The sequence below is a fragment of the Tetrao urogallus genome, assembly GCF_951394365.1.
Source record: "Tetrao urogallus genome assembly, chromosome: 2".
Classification (NCBI taxonomy): domain Eukaryota; kingdom Metazoa; phylum Chordata; class Aves; order Galliformes; family Phasianidae; genus Tetrao; species Tetrao urogallus.
In genome coordinates, this window is record NC_136814.1 from 75212908 (window position 1) to 75235277 (window position 22370).

Below are 22370 nucleotides of genomic sequence, written 5' to 3' on the forward strand. Positions count from 1 at the left end.
CCCCGGACCCCGCAGGCGCCACCATCCCCCCGCCACCCACAACCACCCTCCAACACACCCCACCGCCGCTGCCGAGGGGGGATTTAAATCAGAACCCGGAAGTCGGGCCGGGTGGCGCGAGGCACGCCGGGATTTGTAGTCGCACCGCCCCCGGCGGGCAGCCCTCCGCCGACCAGCGAGGAGGGGGCGGGGAAACCACAATTCCCCAGAGCCTCCGCGGCCGCCGCCGCCTCAGGTGCGCAGGCGCGGTGTGGGGGGCTGGTTTTTGAATCCGCGGCGTTGTTATTGACGCCATATTGCTGGTGTGGGAGTCACAGAGGGGAGCGCCGCCGCCGCCGCCGCTCGGGCCCCGCCGCCATCGCTCGTCATCGGCGGCCGCGAGCCGGGTAACCGGGCCCAGCTCCGCACCTCTCGGCCCAACGGCCGCCCCGCGACCCTCCGCGGGCGGAATCGGCCCCGCCGGAGCGCGGGTTACGGCAGGACGGGCGACAAGAGGGGATCCGGCCGGCCGAGCCGCCGGGGGCTGGGGCCGCGGCCGCTCCCTTGAGAGAGGCCGATAGGGAGGCGACGGAGGCCCTGACGCAGCGGCCCCCTCCTTCCCCTGCTTCCCTCCCTCCCACCCTAGATAGCGAGGAAGGCGCCTCCGGGCAGGGCCGCTCGCCTCCGTCTCCCCGTCCCCTCTCTCCGAGCCCCGCTCCCCGGCCCGGCCGCCGCCCGGCGCCATGGCGTGCGGCGCCACTTTGAAAAGGACTCTGGATTTCGACCCGCTGCTCAGCCCGGCGTCCCCGAAGCGGAGGCGATGTGCGCCATTGTCAGCCCCGGCCTCGGCCGCCGCCTCCTCTTCCTCCTTCGCCTCCCCGCAGAAATACCTGCGCATGGAGCCCTCGCCCTTCGGAGAGGTGTCCTCCCGGCTCACCACAGGTGATTGGGGGGGGAACCCGGGGGGCTGCGGGCAGGGCGTAGGGGAGAAGGGGGTCCCGCGGCCCTCCCCCCACTCAACCCGGCCGCTTTACGTCGGCTCGGCGGTTGGCGACGGCGGAGGCCGGGGCCGGCCCCGCTCGGCTTGGCAGCGTCGCGGCGGAGACACAATGGAAATGGCCGTTTGCGGCAGGAGAGGGGGAGGAGGGACGGGGAGGAAGGGGGGCGGGTAGCGCCGCTGCGGGCGGCCGGCTCTGGGAGAGTGGGGTCGGGGCGGGGGGGCTGCGGAGAGGGACCGAGCAGGGGAGGGGGCGCGGGGGGAGCTGGGCGGTGAGGTCGGGCGGCGGGCACGGAGGGGTTCCTTCTTTTATTTTTTTTCTCGTTTTTCCTTTTTTTTTTTTTTTTCCGTCTTCTTCCCACCCTCCTCTTCCCCGGTGCTGGGAGAGCCGCAGGGCCGAGCCCGGTTGCGGAAATGCCCGGCGGGGTGGGGACCCGCTCGGAGCCCCCCTGCTCTCGGGGGTGGGAGCGACGGACTCGGGGGGCCACCGCCCCCCGCCCAGACGTTGTGGGGGGGGGGGGGGGAGGGGACGACGATAAGGGGGAGTGGAAGGGAGGGAAGCGGGGAGGGCGGCCCGTCATCAATCACCCGCAAAACGCCGCCGGGAAAGGCCCGAGCGGATAAAACAAAGGGGCGATCCCGTGTGCCGGCCTTTAATGCGCGTCGCCGCCCCGAACGTGACCCATTCTGCGGCATCCTTCAAGTTTCGGGTGGAAAAAAGCGAGCGATGAAAGCGGTTGAGTGCGAGCGTGAGCTGCCTCTAGGGCAGATAAAATGAGAGCGAGCCGTCTCGCCTCGGAGACGTTGGGCGAGAATGGTGCCCGTGCTCTTAACGTGCGAGGAGAGGTGGTTCAGCCGGTGGCCCTGAGCGCCGCGGGTCGGCTCAGCTCGTGGTGGTACCGTTGGGCACGAAGAGAAGAACGAATGTTGGCTGGGCGTGCAGGTTTGCAGGGCAGTTGGACTAGGTGGTCCTCGGAAGTCCCTTCCAACTAAGGGTTCTGTGATTTTGTGACCGGTTGTCCCTTCTTACGGTTACTCCAGTGGGCAGCTTCCAGTAACGCACTCACTTTGTGCTTGCAGCCAGTAGTGATGGCAGCGATGAGGTATTAGATCTGTGTCCTTTGTGTGCAGGAAGGAGCCCTCTGTAATTGTCATAGCTCAGCTCTTTGCACTGCTGCCTTCCGTGCAGAAGTTTGCCCCAGAAAAACCGCTGGCGTTGACCAAGCAGATGACCACTGTGCTTTCAGGCTGCCATCCATGTAGGGGGAATTCCTTTTTTCAGTATTCCTACTTCATGAAACTACACTATTCAGTAGGACACTTTTTTCCTTCGGATTTTATTCAGATATTAACAAAAAACCCAAAAAGCAAAAGGAAAAGCTCTGAGGGAGGGGAGTGTACGGAGGGCATACAAAGTACTCGCACTTGGCATGGATGCCTTGCTATTTTTTGAACCTCTAGGAAAAGATCTCGAATGAGTCAGCGGTCTGCGATGAGCGCTGTGCACTCCCCAGTACAGTAAGGCTTTATATACACGCTGAGATAGGTCTTCAAAACCGGAATTCATTTGATTCTTTCTAGAAGATGTGTGGCTTCATTGCAGTGATTTATTTTGGTTTGTTCCTCTGGGGTTTGAAGAGCTGAGATTATGAATATTTAATAGAAATATCATCTGGCAAGTGCATGTGTATTGCTGGAAGGAGATGAATCGATAAAATTTTCTGCAGAGATGATTACTATGGCAGTATTTGAGGTTATACCTGAATTCCTGTCGTACTGTTAGTGATTGTGGCTCTTAAGAATAGAGATGTCACTGAAGTTGAGCGGATCCAGGCCTCATCTCTTGATAAAATCAGAGGTGGGGGCTGTAATCTTTGTGGGAAGGTGGTTCTGTACTGGTGAGGGTGTTTTGTGTGAGCCGTGGTACAATAAAAGGAAAAGTGATTCAAAATGTCTGTGAGCACACTGAGTGCTCCTGAGCAAGGCTCAGTGTGGCAAGGCTCAGTGTGTCTGCAAGTTGTGCACATTTACATGGCCCTTGTGTAAAAGCTCCCTCTGTTTTCTGTTCCAAGCAAAAGAAATTACACAGTGAGAGTGCAAACGTCAGTGTGAAGGAGCTTGCTTACTTTTTCCTTTCAGTTGAATTTAGGGGGATCGTGGCATGTTGAAATGAAATGAAATATACCCAGTGAACAAATAGAGCTTTTAAAGGGGCCATTTGAAACATTCTGTGGGATTTGCCCCATCTAATTTTGTAAATGCCTCTCTGACCTAATAATCTGTGGGATTCTGGATAGTCTTGTGGAACAAATGGATGGCTTATTGTACAGCTCTGACTGAGAACGAGGCGAAGGGTACTTGAAAAATATTCCCTGCTCTCCATTGACCATAAAAAGGTGGTGAAGCACTGGAACAGGTTGCCCAAGGAGGTTGTGGATGCCCCATCCCTGGAGGCATTCAAGGCTGGATGTGGCTCTGGGCAGCCTGGTCTGGTGGTTGGTGACCCTGCACATAGCAGGGGGGTTGAAACTAGATGATCAGTTTGGTCCTTTTCAACCCAGGCCATTCTATGATTCCTGATGCGGATGTGTACTTTTGGGTTGGATAAATCTTGCCCTCTCTCTGAGGAGAATTCCAGTCAGATTTTACAAGTCTTCCCAGCTGAGTCACTGTTTGGTTCTTTTTTTTTTTTTTCCTGTATTGAGAAATGCACAACAATAGCCAGGGTTCACTCCAGTTAGAGTTTTCTCAGGCTCTTCCTGTAATGCTCACAATTCCAGTACTTAAGAAGTATCTGAATTTGATTTAATGAAATTACTTTGATATGAAACCTTATGCCAATACTTTAACTTCATGAAAAAGATTTTTTTCTACCTGGTGCTGTTTAACTCACCCAGCAGAAAATATATCAGCACCAGAACTTAGCGCATGGTTAATCATTTCAAACATGGATTATCTGGAAGCAGAATCTGAACTGCTGGAGGGAGGTGCAGAGAGCGAAGAACACAGTGTGGCAGTCAGATGAGAAAACAGCTGTCTCTACAGAGTGGTCATAGACAAATAAACGACACGTCTGTTTGAGAGGCAAGGCTTATTTAAGATGAAACTTATATCTCACAAGAGTGCTTTAATATTCTGTGGTTATTTGAACAGCTGTTAGGTCACTTCCAGTTTCTCAATGAATTTGGCAGCCAAACTGTAATTGTGGCCAGCCGTCTATATTTTCTGTGGAGTTGACCTTCCAGTTACTTGAGCATACTCTGTGAGTGCGTTTGGTAATTCTGGATACTGTTGTTTGCATCTAGAGTTAGCTGCTTAAAAGCACATTCATGTAGGACACAACTGCCTGATGTAAGATGGCTCTGAGCAGTTTCCTACTGCTGGGACGGTACCTCAGTTCTGCTTGATTGTCAGTTCTTGCTTGTGGTGGGCCTGATCTGTGCGTTCCAAATGGCTCTGTTGGTTAGAGCCCTGCAACTGATGATGGGTGGAATGACGGAGATGGGAAGGTAGTTAGAAACATCTGCAAGTCACCAGGCACATGCTGTGCTATAGCTAAAATATGGCCCAGTGGGTGGACTTTGTGAGAAGGGGCTGGAGAGCTGCATGGCTGGGTCATGTGCTATGCGTGTTCCCTTTCCTCAGCGGTCCTCAGGATGCTGTCTTGTTTTTAAGCTGTTACATATATTTTTGAGTCTGCGAGGAAGAAGTGGCAGTATTTCTTGTATTCTGTGTTGGATGAATTTTGCATTCTCTGCTGGAGAACCATTACTCGCAGTTTTACCTTGATGAAAGGTCATGTTCTGGGCTAGAGAATGTGGAATGTACTGCACTCAAGTCGTTTGCTTAATTCAAGGGCACGTTAGTGCTAGAAGCCCATGTGTCTGAATGCTTGAGGCTGAGGTCCCAGCAGGAGGTGCAGTCCAAAAAGCCAACTGGTGAGGGTCGAGGAGGGGTGGTGTTGGCAGGATCCTTGGCTGGGACTCAGTAACTGAGAAAACAAACGCGATGGGTAGCTTTCTTCCACACTGCTATTTCAGAATCAGAGGATAAGCTGCAGCTAGAACTTAGCAGAATCCAAAAGAATGTAGTATTAAAAAACAGTTTGTGAAATCCCTTAAAAATCCCCAAGCAAACTGTGCCGTTCTTCTCTCCATCAGAAACATTGGTGTACTCAGACATTCCCCCAGTGGTGTCGCAAACCAGAAATGGGAGTGGGTGGGGTTATGGAGAACAGCTTCACCTCGGGTCACTGGTTGGGATCCAAGCAGGGATAATGTCGGAAATCAGACGGCGTATGGAAACTATTGAATTGATGTGCTCTTTGGTAATGGGTGTGCACAATTGGTGTTTGCTGCTTCGGTGGCAGTCTGATGGCAAATGGCTGTAGTCAGAGATGGCAAACAGAGTTGGTTGTGAGACGCCGTCTTGTGAGAGATGAATAAGCAGGAAACAGTTTAATTTCTTTAATATATGCCCTTTCCTTTCACAGAGTAATCTGAAAAATTGGGTCTAATTACCAAAAATGTTAAAAGTTATGCAAGAAAATGACTTTGACCTTTCTGAGTAGGAAGAGCTGCAAGCCTTCCCCATAGGCTGTCCTCCTGTGACCTTTCGGTTGTCCTCTTGAGCAAACAGAGAGTTGCGTCTCTCCGCAAGCTCTGCTCGGGCTGCAGCCAAGGCCAGCTCTGCATTTCCAGTGTACAAACGCAGTGGGTTTGGAATGCGTTGGTACCACCGCATCTCCTTCTGCCTAATTTCTGTTTTGTTAACTTTTATTGGCGTGGGTATTTATTGCTAAATTGCTTTGGCGCGATGCCAGGCTTCTTGTTATGCTCCAGTATGGCAGAAATCATTAGGATTTTAAAAACAAAACATTCCCACCCCTTAAAAAAAATAGAACAAAAACCAGAAAAAGCGCGTAATGACGGCATCTGGATGCGATAATTTAATCTGTATGAGAAGTTTCCGTATAGATTCCTGTGGCGACTATAAATGTTAAATGCCTTTGGTCTTCGATGTCATAAAATATCGAAGCAAATTTTTTGTTTCAGTGGCAAGTCTGATAGATGCACTGCAACGTTTTTTTGTGTGTGAAGAGAAAGATCTAATTGCTGTATCTAATACATTTTGCATCGCTTGATTTATTTTTCATCGCTCAACCCCTTGATCGGGAGCGCTGGGGTTTCCTGAAAGAACACGTTTGCGGGATGAGCTAATGCATGCGTGAGCATCGGGCACGTTGTGGGAGAAGCAGAACCTTCAAGTAATTGAATCTCCTGAGGTAGCCCATTCTGGGCTGCAGGATCCGTGACGAGTGCTTCTGGAGCTGCAGGCACTGCTGCCAAGTGTCAGCGCCGTACCCTTCCTGCTTTCTGTCTTAGAGCCTGCTCCTCTGAGATGAGCGTGCTTTCCAAAAGCATACGTTCTGTTACTGAAGTCTAACACGGCGTGCCTAATTAAGAAACTTAACTGGAGCGATTGATGCCTGTGACCAAAGCAAGAAGAGGAATATCTGGACCGTTTTAATTTGTCTTGTGTCTGCGGAGTCCCTGTTTATGTAGATAAAAAGCCAAAAACAACGACTGGGGAATATTGTTAATCCATTGCATTGCTGCAGTGCTGTTCTGTCCAGAGGAGACGCTAGCACCCTAACATTGATTCTGTGTGTCTGGAGAGATCCAAATTTGGATTGTGGTAACATCTTCAACCAAATGTCAAGTAAGGGTGAAAAGCCTGGACTAGAGCAGTGGAACAGATTGGCCTCAAAAGGAGCTAGGAGCCATTGAGATGCGTGCTGCTGGCATCAGGAGAGCACTGCATTGATTCACTTAGACAAAATCTCAGGCGTGGCTGAGGTTTGAATGCATATGTTGAATGGTGACATTGCAAACTGAAACCTGAACTGTAGCTTCCATTTCAGGCCAGGAAAAAGTGCTACTCTGATTTCAGCCTATTGAGTCACCTTCCTACTTGTTTTGCCAATGTTTCCTTCAGCTAAATGGGAGAAGTCGGGAACTGAGATGTGAAATTGCTGGCTTGAAAATCAAGCCAAAAAGAAAAATCCTTCAGGGGAAACAATTGGCATCTTCATGGTTGATAAGAGGTTATTAAAATGGAGAAAATAATTGCTTGCCTTGTTACCTTTTCAGATGGAACGACTGTTGCCCTTGTACGTAATTTCTAGGCAATTACAGGTCAGGATGGAGTAATTAGATGACAGAATGATGAAAAAGAATAATTTCTTGTCTCTTATCGTGAGTTGAAGGAAGCAGGCATCACTCCTTGGAAGTAAACATTTGGCTTTGTAATGCATTAGCGTGACATATCATATTCCAGGTGCCAAGCTTGAATTCTGGTTTGCCCCTTCAGGTTCTATTCTCTTGGTTGTGAAAGCATCATGAAGTGTGTAATTCTGCTTCCCTCATCATCTCAGATTCAGAAGGAGGACTGGGGTGAATGCTGTCCTTGCTTGATTGCAGTGTTAAATGAACAAATATATTTAATGTCATGATCTTAGTATACAGCACTCTAGATGAAAAACCATCCATGCATGTCATTGTGTTCAGACCTATTCGGCTGACTCCCCCTCGTGCTGACAGCAGCCCCCTTTTTTATTCTTTATGCTGGCCTGGAACCTGGCCCTTTTAAATAAGGATGGAGAAGGGGACACGTAGCACATAGTCTGTGCCCAGCACCCATGGTCACTTCTGAATCGGAAATGTCACCTGAGAAGTCCTCATGCATTGCAGCGTGGTGGCAGCGTGGGTTTTTCCTGCCGCTGCCCCAGATGGAGCAGGCCCAGTTCTCATGCTCAGCACCTCAGCCCAGTGTTTCCTGGCAGGCAGCTGTGTGCCTCCTGATGTATCTACAGCCAATGGGATGGGAAGTTAAAATGGAACAGAGGGTAGGCTGCAGAGAAAGATAGTTGTGTGGAACACACCACCTCTTACCATCATACGTAAGATTGCTGCCTGAAGGACAGTGTCTGCTTGAACTTTGGCACCAGTGAAGATGGCAGTGAGTCCAATTTAAAATAGCTAACAAATTCTGATGTATGTCATCCGTGTTCTCGCTTCAGCTTTATAGTCTTAGGCTTAGTTAATTTGAGTTTTCTTTAGTGAGTACACCTCCAGATTCTAGATTTTAATGTATGAAGTAATTCATTAAATAACTCAAAAAAGGCAGCTTGGGCCTCCTTATTTAAGGAACACAAAAGGAACATGTCCTGTGTCTGACACCAGGTAAACGACTGTTTTAATTCAGTCATCAACTGCAGAGAGAACGGCAAGAGTTAATTGGAAGTGAAGGAAATTAAGAACCAACTTGAAAAGGCAAGAAAGCTTTTTGGAAGCAGAAGCATTAGTAAAAATAAGGAATGTGAATAAATGTGTGTTGCCTATATTCCTTCAGTGAATTTGGATGCACTCCAGCTGTTTTATGCTTTCCTGAAAATAATACAGTAAGTGCATCCCTTAATAGTTAAGTGAAATGTTTTTACAAAGAGATGCCGTTCAAATGAAATCCAGATCGATTTAATCAGGCGTTGGTTCAGTGACATCAAATTATCATTCAGGCTTGCATTTAAAACCAATCGTGAAGGCAAGTGGTAGGTTTTATGTCGTTGTACATCAACTAAAGTAGACCTACTTAGTCTTCGGTGCTGCCTGCTTGCTTTCAGATATTCCAAGTGCAGTTACTCACATGCAGAGTCGTTGAATAGTTTGGTGCTGCGTTAAACGAGCGGATTTCACTTACTGATCTTCATTTTATGAGTGGAGGGCATTAGGAGGTGAATCACTGCCATTGGCACAGCCAGCTTGCGTGCTGCTGGCAGTGCAGTGCCAAGCACCCACCTGTGGGCCAGTTCTGTGTGCTCACCAGTGTTGCTTCCCATCTCCTGAATCAGTCTGTATGTAGGAATTCTGTTAGGCAGCACAAGATAACTGCGTGCCCAAGTCTTCTGGCGGGACTTCGGGTTCCAGGCTTTTTTCTGTCGTCTTTTTCTTACCTGGTGGCTGTTTGCAGTGTAGACAAGTATGCTGCTGTCATTTCTGCTCTGCTGAGTTTAAGTTGCAGAGCTTTCCCTGAAGGTAGTGTTGCTGTGCAGGCTGTCAAAGGAGCTTTTACTGGGAGGTGATGTTGCAGTAGATCTGTCCATAGCTTTTTTCCTACGATTTATGATTGTCAGAGCAATACTAGAAGATGGCAAATTAGAAGTAGATGAAGTTACTGTAATATTGATATATTTGTGTATTCCTTGGTGCATGGAACTTTACTTTTTGTTCCAGCTGTACTGTTTGTTCCCAGAGTCAGTGCACGCTTATTTTTTCTCCTTTTATCTTGCTCGTGCTCCTTCTGATCTGGTTGGGTTTTATACATTCTCTCTGAGTATTTTCTGTGTAATTTGCAGACATGGTGAGGGCTGGAAGAAACCTGGCTGATGGCTGTTGGTTTAAAACCGTTGATTGGAGTCTGTTTAGATTTTTTCTTAACATTTTTGGAGGTTAATCTGGTTTGAAAATATTTCTACGTATATAATACTAAAGGGAGCTATAGAGAAGACTTAGCAAAGTTGTTATGCCCCAAATTTGGCTCATATTTTTGCAGTTCATACAGAGTTTGTAAAGCAAAATGTGGCCAAGACCACATAGTTGCAGCGGAGGATCCATGCACGGTTATGTTCACCAGGTAACATAAATACAGTGTGTATCCTTGCAGTCAGGTTTCTTAGAGCATAGATGGTGTTTCTTGGAGCTTTGGGATAGGTGTGACTTTATCAGCTGACTGGGTTCCCACTCAGGGGTGAGCAGTGTCCCTGGAGCCAGAACAGCACTTGATTCTGAGGAAGAGGATTGTTTTGCTGCCCGAACGCTTTTGAGTTGAAATGTTGCAATGCCAGCTCCCAACATCTGATACAGCACCTATGTGACCAGTTCTACCTGGGATTCTGCTTCAGTTTGGAAGCCTGAGTCTTTAACCTGATCTGTGTATTTCTGTACCACGGTGCAGTATAGTTCATAGTCTGTCCTACAACAGTAGGAATCCTCCAGCTTCCACCTTCCTCAATTTCCTTCATTTCCCTACTGTGCTCCTTATATTATTTGCAGTTGCTGCTTCTTTCAACCAGGTTACTGTAAGGGACAGAACTGTACAAGTGTGTACACAAGGGTGTAGGATGGAAAAGGTATAAATTGCAGAACACTCTTAGTCCAGGAGCAGCATCCAGACAAGCTCCTTGGAGAAAGTGCTGATACTTCTGTTGGCTGGAATTGATTTCCTTGCCTGCAAATGGGAAGCCCCTAGATTGACTCGTGCAATTAAAAAGCAGCCACCACTGAACCTCTGAACCAGACATTGATAAATGTCTGCTTCTGTTTGATCTGGCGCAGGCTTCAGCCACTTACTGAAAGTGCTTTTTGCTGAAGTTAACTTGCTTCATATGGGTGCTTGTTAGGAAATGTTCCAGTGGAGTACCTCAAGAACATTTGGTTCACAAACACTGAAAACTGGTGTAGAAGGTTTCATGGTGTTGCACTGAACAGAAACAGGAAGGAACTGAGTTGGAGCTTTTTGCAACCCTGACACAATCACAGCAGTGTGTGTGTATGTGAGCCTTGAAAGGCCACCTCTGCTGTAAGTCTAGAAGCTGAGTGTCCGGGAAGCAGGCAGTTTAGGGAAATGCGGTTTTGTTTGGTTTGTAAATAGGTTTGAGCATTTAGAAGAATTGTTGTAGAAAGTCTTTGGAATTCTCTTTGTTTGAAGGTCTCCTGAAGAAGTAGGGGGGAAGGCATTTTTTCCAAGGGATGTCCATTTTGTGGCTCTGATGTTCCTGAGAGCTTTTTGTTGCATGGAATTTCAGCGAGGAAGTGCCATAGAGTTGATAATTCTGTTGCAGGGCTTGCTGTTTTCCTTGGAATTTCTCATCTCAACAGAGATGAGATTATTAGAAGCACCTGCTGTATTACCCAGTGCTGGTCAAATGCTGACTTGCTTATTGCCATCCTCTCTTAAAAGAGGCTATTGATCCATCCACAGGGTTCATCTGGATGGATCTGAGGCTGTGAAGTGTTGTGGATGGCGTTTGTTTTCTCCTGTTGGTTTCCACTTCTTGGAGGGTTTAAGCAGTAGCTGCTTTATGAATGTTTGGTCAGAATTGTTTCCTTCTCTACTTTGCTGCTTAATTTTTATCTGTGTGTATCATCCAGTTTTTGGTTCCTGCTTTTCAAAATTAGACTGTTGATTGTTGTTAGCAGTACCCCAGCACTGGCACTTGACCGTAACAAATAATGTATTTTGCTCGTGTGTTTTCTTGTGAAAACGCTCTGGGCTTAGGCTTCTCAGTTAGTTTCATTATTTGCTTTGTGTCCTGGGTAAAATGTTACCATTCTTGGGGGCTTAGGAGTTTAGTTGTTAGCATCTCTTGGTCATCTGCATTTGATGTTCTAGTGGAAATAAAATTAAGTGAAATGCTGAAATTTAAGTTTAGGTTTAATTCCTTTACTGTTTTTCTTCTAGAACAAATTCTGTACAACATAAAACAGGAGTATAAACGCATGCAGAAGAGGAGACACTTAGAAAATAGCTTCCAGCAGACAGATCCTTGTTGTTCTACTGATGCACAGCCACATGCATTTCTTCTTACTGGACCAGCTTTGCCAGGTAACCAGAGCATTCTGTGTAATTTTGGTGTGCGTTCTCAGATTCTGAGGAAATAATTTTCCCTTGTTGCTGCCTGTATTGTTGCACTTTCTCACCAGCTACGGTTTCTTTTTTGGGGGGGCAATAATAGCATTAATCTGGAAGCTTACCAGGTTTCATTCTTTCCCTGTCACTGATCTTGTAATAGGCAAGGTTACAAAGCAGCTGTCTTCGCAAAAATACGCTGTGGTTTTAATATAAAATAGAAGCTTGAGTTTGTAAATGGCAACTGTCATTTGTGCTACACTGTGTAACACTCCTGGCTTTTGAAATAGATGTCCTCCTTTTACAGCTAAGATTCTCTTTAATTTGAAGTTTTCAAGTGGCTCTTGAAACTCTTGAGAGAAACACAGCAACTCATCTCCAAATAATTTGTAAAATTCCTTTAGCGTAAAAGGTGTGAGGAAAACAGGTTATAATACTGGCTCTGAACTCCTTGCAAGCAGGACTTGGGTTATGCTTCAATATTTTTGTCTTAGGTACTTCATCTGCAGCATCATCACCATTGAAAAAAGAACAGCCTCTGTTTACTCTCAGACAAGTTGGAATGATCTGTGAACGTTTGCTGAAAGAACGTGAAGAGAAAATTCGTGAAGAGTATGAAGAAATTTTGACCACAAAACTTGCAGGTATATTAATAGGTCAAAATAATGTGCTAGCATGAATTCAAAAGCTTTTTTTTTTCCTTCTCATCTTTGTATTATGCCATGGTGTTTTTTTTTCCCTGGGTTAGTCTGATGAAGGAATGAGATTGCATACAGGGCAGATAAAGCTGTGTAGACTCTTTGATAGGATTTTCTGTTCTGCGCTGCTTTGGATAGAAACTGTGACTCCTGGGTATTACTAATCAATGGAAACAGAGGTTTTATTTCACACAGAACTTTCTCTCGCTGCCGTGTTGGAATTGATCATTTCCTCTTCATTTTTTTTTGCCAGAAAGACTTTCTATTTTACTTCTTTAAGAGCTCTTTGTGAAGGATTTTTTTTTTTCCTGCTTGGAAACTGACTTCCTTTTTCTGGAATTTGGCAAGAGGACACAGTACCTAAGACTTCCCTTTCTCTTCCCAGTACTTACATTACACTGCTGCCAGTGGTGTTGGGTAGCTGCTTCAGTGTCAGTAATTTAGCTGCATTTCTGTTCCCCTGTGTTGAATTCTTGCATTTTCTACCAATCAGCCTCGTGTCAGCTTAGCTTTTGATAAGGATCTTGTTAATGCCAGCATTGTAAAAAGGACTTTTCTTCAGTGTCTTCTACTTCTAAGTGCTTTGCTAACATCTGAGGACCTAATTTTGGTGTGTTCAGAGGTAGGTGCCTTCACAATATGATGTGGTGTCTAGTGCTTAGCATGATTGTAACGAGCATTTCAGGACACTCTTTGGCAGTGAGCTTGCTTTTGAATACCTGTTGCCATTGTGTCCCCCCTGAAAACCCGTCAGATTAAAGTTAGCAAATCTCTGGATTCAGGAGGCAGCCCTTCTGTGGCATCGCCCCTGCGGAAGGTCACCAGGCTTGTGTCAGACTGCTGGGTTGCACACAGTGGCCTTGTGTCTGCACCTGAGTCTGTGTTCACATTCTGTGCTTTCTGATCTGCCACCCTGAAGTCAGTGTTTTTTCAATATATAACTAGCCCTGTATACTTAGTTTTCTTTGGACCTAAGGTTTCATTTCTAGATTTTTCTTTCTTAACCTGATTCAGACTGATTAATTGAAACTAGAGTCTTTTTTTTCTTCTAACTTATGTATGTTAGGAATGGAGTCCTTTCTTACATTCTTAGATGCATTTCATTTAGCAGTGATGATAATAACTAATTGAAGACCAGATAAGCTCATTGATTTGTCTCAGTCTTTGAGTCCAACTTGCAGTTCTTTACAGCAAGAACCTCTGGGATTGTGTGCTCTTGTGTCAGTCTGAAAGGGAACTTCTGGGAAGGAGAACAGCACTTTCTCTCAGGGCCCGAGGGCAGCATACAGTGAGATGAGATTACGTTTATTTCCTTGTAGGGTGATCTCCAGAAGAACTAGTTACTGCATCCCATATATTGTACCAGTAGTGAATTCTTAGTATTACACAGGAGTTTAGAAATAAACTGCTAGAAGAATTGAGCATAATTCCTCCCACAGAAGACCGCTTGCATCTTTCTGCTGACAGAAAGTGAGAGTGATTATATCCTTTTCTTAGCTCTGTACAGTGAGGTGATAACTCATTCTTACAGACTAGTGAAATTAATGAAAATGTAACTGGAAATTGTGTAAAAAATATTGACTAGCTTCTTTCAAGTGACTGAGTGGAATTTTTGAATATTTTCTTCATTCCTTTCCTGAATCATGCTTTTCTTGGAGGTAGTTAGCCAGATACTGCCTTTTTTGTTTTCCTCTGCCATGTTTTTTGTGAGCAGAATTGCTTTTCATGTAGTGTGAGTGATGGAGTGATGAATGGAAAGGTGAGGTCCCTGTAATGCCCCGATTTCCCCTCCTGTCTCTGTTATTTGAAGCCTCTGTTAGTGTAAATTTGGGTTTGCAAAATCCTTTGCAGATTTGAGAACCAGAGGGAAGACCACAAGGGGCTAAGTGAAACCTCTGCTTGAAAACAGTTCTAGAACCCTCTTGTGAAAAATAGCTCTATTACTGCAGTTCAAGTTATGTATTCATAGTAACAGGGCTTGTATTTGTGGCATTTAGCCATCTTTTGAGTTGAAGTAGCTAAAACCTGTCCTAGGGGGTTCCAGTGGTACAAGTATCTTTACAGGTGTTCGTTTCAGTTTTCATCAGTTTACTATAGATCAGTTTTACCTTTGGATTCCTTAGCTTTCTTATGCTGAATGCCACAAGAAGGGGTTTCTCATTAAGTGTAGATTCTTAAAATTACCAAAACCAGATTTTTAGCAGAGACGGTGCTACAAAGTGGCTGTGTGTGTGGACTTAAACCTGTAGAGAAGAAAGCTTATAGGTTTATTTCTGGCCTTTAATACATTCTTTCAGGAAAAGTTGTAGTTGCTGTTGGTTTTGGAAATGGTTTCTGGGCATCGAATCCTTCAATCTGCTCTTTGTGTTATTTTGTTGTTTGGCTAAGATCCTCACGTGGCTGCTGAAAAGCCATCAGTCAGAACTGCAGTGAGACAGAGGTTGTGCTTGTGGGCAGAGGGGAACTGGCCGCCACGGTGCTGGGCCCGCTCGCTCAAGGAGGAGTGTCCTCAGATGGCCGGGCTTTGGGCTGCTGCTGCACTGCTTGCTGATTACTGATACGCTGTTTACTTCAAAGGTGAAGCTCCTCCCTGCAAGAGGATGGGGACTTTAATGGGGCAAACCTGTGGGACTAGGAACTGCTCCAAATCTAACTGCATTTTTGGTTGAAGATTGCCTTCTTTGACCTTGCCCTTTTCTCAGAACACCCCACATTGCTGCACATGTATTTTTCCACAAGGGAGGAAGGGGAATGGAGAGGAGCGGCATCTGGTAGATATTACTCTCCTTGTTCAATTTCCTAGTTCTGAAAGGTGATATCCTGCTGATGAGTGCACTATTAATACTGAACAAATATTGCGAATGTATGGATGTGTGCATAGAAATGATAGTATTTCTGGGAAATAATGCTTAGTTCAAAGCCAGGTAAATACGTTTGATATCTCAGTTCCATTTCAGATCACTCAGTGGCTCTTCTCATGAAGTTCAGAGTCAACTGCATCTCCCTGTTGTGGCTGCTTTTGTGACTAGAATTAGTCAAGCGTTAGCCACTTCACATCTCAGCTTTTAGTTTGTCTGTGCTTTTGATTTCCTGGCAGAAAGTATTTCTAACTCTGTAGCAAATCCTTTTCCCATACTTCTTTGTTTCCATTTCATTAATTTTTTTACATTTGATAGTGATAGGAGCAGTGAGAAGTTACACTTCCAATGTTAGCACTGACCATAATGCCATGTTTGCTTAACTCCTTTGCCTGTAATAGGCATCTGTGAAATGGGCACATTGAGTTACTTGAAAACATTCTGACTTAGCAGGTACTAGGTATATTGAGATCTTTGTGTGTGCATGTGATGCACTTATCTGGGAGAGTACTACTGCTTTTATATGGGAAATCCTTTTAATTTAGGGGATGTACTGCAGTGTTGTTCTTTGAGATTGGAGAAGAGTGGCAGCTGTGAGCTGTGTGAAGGCACTTGAAGCTACTCCTAGTGGATGTGTGTTTAATTGCTATGATCTGTATGGTATGAAAAGTAGCCTTAAATATTTTTCAGCCTGAGTTGATCTTAATACTCACACTTGTAACGTTTCATGCTTGCAGAACAATACGACGCGTTTGTGAAGTTCACGCATGACCAAATCATGCGACGATATGGAGAACAGCCCGCCAGTTGTGAGTATCTATTTCCTCCGCTTCCTGCAGCAGCGTTAGGTGACTGACCTTGTGGTAGCTTACATGGCCGTTGTTTGATGCTGGGCTTCAGCGAGGCCCCGCGGTACAAATGCTTGACGTTGTCAGTATGGAGAGTCAAGGTTGAAAGGAAGACGTGTGATAGAATGCGGCTCTCGCTTAAAACACGGAGCCGTCTCCCATTCCGTGCTGATTTTCGGAACAACTTTGGGTGCTGCCATAGCAGATTTGCACGGACCCAGCTCTTCTTAACTGCATTATTAATCCCTGTTTTTTTTCTCTTTGCAGATGTTTCATGAATCACATTTTCTGCATATGTGGGCTGCCCTATCCACCCCGTTTTATTGTTGCAAGCTGTCCCAGTAATGACTTGCAGCAATGCCATATTTTTTCCCCCTGTGAACACAGGTTATTTCAAGCTTTTGTCAGTGGCAACCACTCTTAATGCAGCAACTGGTTTTGGAGTGCTCCCTGATGTCAGTACCACCTGGATGTGGACCTTTGCTACCTGTAATAATACCAGTGGCCTCATTTGCTGTATCATTACGATTTGGCTTCTTATGTTAATAAGTTTGAAAAAGTAAAGGATTAAAGCTGATGTTCTAGAAGTTGCCCTTCACTGGTTGTGTAAATAAAAATGTAGAATGACACTTCTGACTGAAGTTAGTGTGGTTTTCATAACTGTGCACTACAACAAAGCTGTAATCACAGTTAAATTAGAATGTAATCCCAGGACAATTTTAAGCAAATAGCCCACAGTACTGCCTGTGAAATAGTGAAGGAGGGCATTTCTGTATTCCATGACTTTTTTGGGGGTTAAGAATGGGTTTATATGATTTCTCATTTTTGTAGTTTTTATTTATTCTCTCAGTCTTTAACAAATGTTTATTGCTGCAATTTTTCAGTGTATCATTGTTTTACTGCCCTTGTAGTACTGGAATTTAGTTGGAAGAATAAAACATTTACTTCTAATCTGTTTGTTTTTAATACGCAGGTGGAACTTTTGCCGTGTATGAATAAACTGAAATCTGAGTGTTTAAATGAAAACTTTATTTACCAGCAGCAGTGGGTGGGTCAGAATTTTTAGACAAGGAAAAAAGTGGATGAAAATGTTACGTAAGCCTTCAGAGGCCACAAAATTGTGTTAGGTTGGATGCGGTCTGTAGTTACGGAGGCATGTTTGTTATACAACTGCCAGTGCTGCTTTAAGCGACTGCCGCTGACTCAACAGCTGTGCTCATCTTCCTTCAGTTCTGAGTGACACATCAAAGGAGATGTGCTCACAGATAGAGCGGCTGCTTGCACCACAAGCTGCAACTACCCAGGTGCTGGGAGAGCTGGAGGTGTGCAATCTCTGTGTGCTGGTCCAGGAGTTTGTTCTTAGATATGCTCAGCTGTTTCCAAACTGCTGTATCGGGGTGGCTGCCGTTGTCTGTGCAGTTCTGAGTCACTGTAAATGACTGAAATGTTGTTGCTACACGGTGATTCCAGATCTCTGTGCCATGGGTACAAGTATTGCTCATCACATTACTTGGATTATGTTTCTGGGACTCGGGAGCTTTTTTGAAGTAATCTCTTGGTTAAAGCGTTCTCTGCATTCACTTACTGTCAGCCTCCGCTTAAGTGGAAGTCTGTATGCCTCCACTTCAAATTAATGGGGAAAAGTTTTAGTTGAAATGTAATTGTAACTTCAGCTGGTAGATCTACACAGTCGTAGGGTTCTAGAAAAGCCATGTGAGTTGGCTTTTCATGATGGCTCTTCATGAATTTTATTTCCTTTAGTAGTGACATAGGTGCAGAATTATGCACAAAGGCGCAGTATCTATTTTCTGCATGCTTTCCTAAAGTCTATTTGACTTTATCTGACCTCTAAAAAGAATATTTTCTTCTGAACTGTATTTCAGTACAGTCGAGATAAGAACTCTGTTACTTTTGGGTCTTCCATTGCTGAACGTAATGACAGAACTGCTGGGGGCTGTCACTTCTGTTTTCTGCCTTGGGGTTCTCAGCCCCTCCTTACTCCTTCTCAGATCCCCACGTGTTCACCTTGTCCAGACGAGGAAAGCTCCCAGATGGACCACTGCAGAATTCCAGCAGCCATTGCACCTCCTTTATCACCTGTGTTCCAAGGGTCCCAAGGGTCCTCCTTCTGGCTTGATAGAAAACAGTACATGCCTGAGAATTGGTGGTAGAATTAAAATAACAGCTGTTGTGATTGTGTCTCAGCTTATCTTAACTTTCAGGATATTAAGAGCCATTAGAAACAAGAAGTGATGTCATGCTAGCACCCAGTTATTCCTGTGCTGCCCCACGTTCATGCATAGTAAACAGCCTGCTGGCAGATGAATGCCACGCAGGTGCCTGTGCATCACAGCTGCAGTATGCTTCATCTGCGCCTCTTTGGAAAATAAGGTTGCATTCTTTGAAGTCTTTTTTTTACCTGCTGCTTGGATGGACTCCATTCTGTAAGCTCAGTGATTAATAGCTGATGTGATGACTGTCACACATCAGGCTTGCAATAGCTAGCATGCTCATTGGTGGGAAAATGGCTGGCTGCTTTTTTTCTATGGTTATGCGATGGAGTCTGGTGGTGCTTAAAGAACACATCTGCTTTGGCAGCTTTTCAGAGGTGTTGTGGAGGGCTTAGAGATACATTAGAAAGGGGTAAGAGTAACTTTTTTTTTTCTTCCCTATTTCTATTTATCTGCAGTCCAAAAGCAAGGCAAATAGAGGGCAGTTCATTGCAGCTTTGCAGCGTTAAAGATCTTAGTTAACCTGTTTTTAAGATAGTGATGCTTAAAATCTTTCCAGGCAGACTTTGGTTACTGTAAAGTGAGAAAGCAGCATGTACATTGTGTGTTGATTTTTGTCTAGATAAGGAAGCACGTAATAAAGATTCTTCAGTATTTTTCAAAGCTGAAAAGGAAGGGGATGCATGCAGTCCTGTGCTGGTGCTTGAGACCTGCTATGTGGTCTTACACAGCAGGACTGTTACCGCAGTGTGGGCAGGAGCTGTGCTGTGAAGGCTTGCTCTGCTCATGAGCTGGTCATTGGGAATGATTTACCTGTGTGATTCCACAGCCAGTTTGTGCTTCCATTGTGGAGCGTTGCTTGTGACTTTGCAGAGAAGTAATTCTCAGGTGAAATATGTGAGGATGAATGTTTGGCTTTAGCAGTGGTTTGTCCTGCCTTACTGTTGCAATAGGATCTTTCACTGTTTACCTTCTCAAGTTTCTTGTGTTTGAAATCAGCAAGGAGGCTATCAGGGAACAGCAAAAACCTTCAAATGTTACAGCAGAGAAAAACAGTGAATTCTTCCAACAGTGAATTCTTCCAACAGTGAACATTCAGGGCTGAGGTATCTGCAGTACTGCTGAAAGCTGCGGGCACTGCATACAGTGTCAGCTACGGTGAGCAAGGGCGAGTTCTGAGTATTTACAAGAAATGGTAGTAAAAACATTGAGAGAAGACAAATGCATTCTACAGAGGCACATCGTGTACTTTTAAAGATTGCTTCCCTTTATTACTGAATATTTGAGCTCTTTAGGTCTGAAAGTGAGCTGCTGGGGCCCAGTCTAGTGTTTGGCTACATTAGGTGGCAGGTTGCAGGCAGTGTGAGGTGCGCTTGGCTGCACGTCCTGCTGAGCAGTCAGATGTTGGGCTGTTCTGCTGCTCACTTCCATTTTTCAAGTGTACTTGCAAGATAAATAGGTCAGGTTGAGAACACAGAATGCTTACATAGCATTCCGCAAGTACTGAAATTTCCTTTCTGCTTGGAAATTTCACAAGTACAAATTGCCACCAGCTTGGGCTCTTGAGTTGATTTGGTGGGAGAGAGGAAATTTCAGTTGCTCCACAAGATCCTAGAAGTTCTTGCTTTGAGTTTTTGTCGAGGTGTTTCCGACGTTGCAGGATTAGGCATAAAGGCTGGTAACTCTTCTTGCTCAGCCTTGACACCATTCAGAACATAGTACAGCAGGAAGCATTACTTGTGTCTCTGCAGTTACAAAGACGCAAAAATACGTAGCTTCTGTTCTTTCTCAGGATACTTTAACATAACTTCTATCTGCTCCTTGGAAATAGCTTAAGTAAGTTCTAGGTTTTTGTGATAGGACTTACCCTGTTCTTGCACAGCTGTATTTTACTCATGTGATTCAAACTTCAGAGCTCTGCTATCGTTCCCAACTGCTGTATGAAGGCTGAAATACAATGCAGCAAAGAGGAAAGCATCAGGATTCCAGTGACAGCTGAATGTCTGCACCCAGTGCAGCACTTACGTACCTCTAACCAAAGGAAAGCAGAGGCAGTCAGCTGAGAGTCTGGAAGGTCTTCTTGGTGAAATAGTCTTTTGCAATAAGCTGAATAATTACCATTCAGCTTAGCACAGTCTAAGTGCAGCCCTTTGCTGGGTGATGAAGGCTGAGCTGAAGGCTCCAACCATACAGCTGAGCTGCTGCAGCCTGGGGACAATCATGTTTATCATGCATAGCAGACCTTCACCCTGTTCTGGAGGTAAAAGCAGCTTTTCCTTGTTAGTTTGGAAGGGTTTTTCCATGATTGGAAAATGGGACAATGACATCAGCATGAACTCATTTGCTGCCCAAATTTGAGTGAGTAAAGTTAAAGCTTGACATGTAAGACGTGTAGCATAGCTTGTGTGCGGCAAAGAAAAAAGGGGTCACTTGGGCATTGCCAGGGCTCAGCATCCTGGCTTTCTCACTGCAGGGCCAAGTGCCTTCACAGGATCTGTCCCCAAGGCAGTTACTGGCTGAAGATGCCAGAAGAGCAGTGCTTTAGTGCTCCTAGCCAATAGATGACACTAATTCCCCAACAGCAAATTAGCTAGTGCTGGTCAGCTTCACTGGAACAATGTACAGCTTGCTTCTCTTCGCAGAGAACAAACACCTGCATTGTCATAATTCCATCCCTTCCTCTTCCTTCTGATCAAGTTTTTCAAGGTGCTGTGATGACTTCTGGTTTGAAGGACATGGAGCAGCTGCTGAGGGTGGGAGCTTGGTGTCTTTTTTTTTTACTAAATGTGTAGTTCAAGGATCTGGAATGCATTTTATAGTTATGATTCAATTACTATCTGATCATGAGCAAGTTAATGCTACTGCTTCATCACTGCTGCAGCTGACACATTCAGTGTTCTCATTTTGGCTTGGTAGCCTGAATTATATCAGTATAGCGTTGACTATCCTACATCAAAGAACATTAAAACGAGTGCAACGCTGCAGTCTTTGGATCGTGAGCAGTACATTACAGTATGGAGGCAGATGTTTAAAAACAAAATGGTTACTGAAGTTACTCGGAACACAGCTCAGCATTCAGTCGTCTCCAACACTGACTCAGTTACACAAAGACTGGTTGAGTGGGAGCACAGCCATTGCACCAGGTTACAAAGAACAGCTTTATTAAGGTTGTGGTGGCACATTAACAGCCTCCCCAGGTCAGCCGTGCCACGTGATCCGTCTTCTGCTTGCTGGGCTTTATGAAGCCCAGGAGTTCCAGTTCAGAAACAGCTCGAATAAAACGAGCGCTGGACACGTCTGTAAAGGAAACTCTTTTTATGGCAGTAATTGACAGGGAAACCATTATGTTACAGAGGGAAAGACTTCTAAGTTACAGCATGCATACAGGACACAAAACATTGTACTGTGCGCTAGAAGTGTTGGAAATGAGGACAGAGCACGGCCAGCCTATGGAAGCATAAATATTCAACCAGTATTTCTTCTTGCCACCTGAATACAATGTGGTAACAAAGGAAGAGTTCCTTTACACGCTGCTAAGAAAAGCATAAAACCTACAAAGATATTAATTCTCTCAGAAGAACGTCCCTTGACAAGAAAATAGGAAGATAAGTAATTATAGATTTTTTGGGGGGGTGGTTTCATAAAAGAGCATCAGCTTTTCTTTACTCACTATTCATTATATCCTTACTGCATCATGTCTGACACAGCTATATGACTGAGAGATAAACAGAACTTAGCTTTGTGTTAGCTACCTGAAGGAAGGACAGGTGTAGCATTACAGCATATGTATGTTCTCCTTGTAGTTTGATCTCCTTTTCTGCAACTGTTCATCCCTGTGGCAGCACTACTTGCAGCCAGCACTTTTGGTTCTAATGCTTATTCTTCAGATATTCTGCAGGCTTTGCTTCAGAATCAGGACTAAGTAAGTGAGAAACAGAATGAATGTTTCATGTGAGCTAAAATTCTCAGCTTCAAGGTACCAGAACTTAATGGTTTCTGCAGAGATAATCCTGTGTAAGCATTTCCTTTGCTACTGCTTCCATTTTCCTCCTCAGAACAACCTGCCATCTCTT

At 45.1% G+C, this 22370-nt stretch overlaps 2 protein-coding genes across 3 annotated transcripts in view; one reads left to right on the forward strand and one right to left on the reverse strand.

Moving 5' to 3' along the window:
• Positions 1-722: 722 nt before the first annotated feature.
• On the forward strand, positions 723-15029 carry AKIRIN2 (akirin 2; the record flags this gene model as incomplete). Its single annotated transcript, XM_079550246.1, has 4 exons — positions 723-921; positions 11495-11638; positions 12157-12306; positions 14938-15029. 4 exons carry the CDS (start codon positions 723-725, stop codon positions 15027-15029), a joined length of 585 nt encoding a protein of 194 aa, XP_079406372.1.
• Positions 15030-21478: 6449 nt separating this feature from the next.
• ORC3 (origin recognition complex subunit 3) overlaps positions 21479-22370 on the reverse strand; it is a gene marked incomplete at both ends in the record, with an annotated part of 38518 nt that continues 37626 nt past the window's right edge. For both annotated transcript variants that reach the window (XM_079550588.1, XM_079550587.1), the window contains one exon: positions 21479-21584. In XM_079550588.1, the coding sequence (XP_079406714.1) occupies positions 21479-21584 (106 nt within the window). The remainder of the gene's footprint in view (positions 21585-22370) is intronic.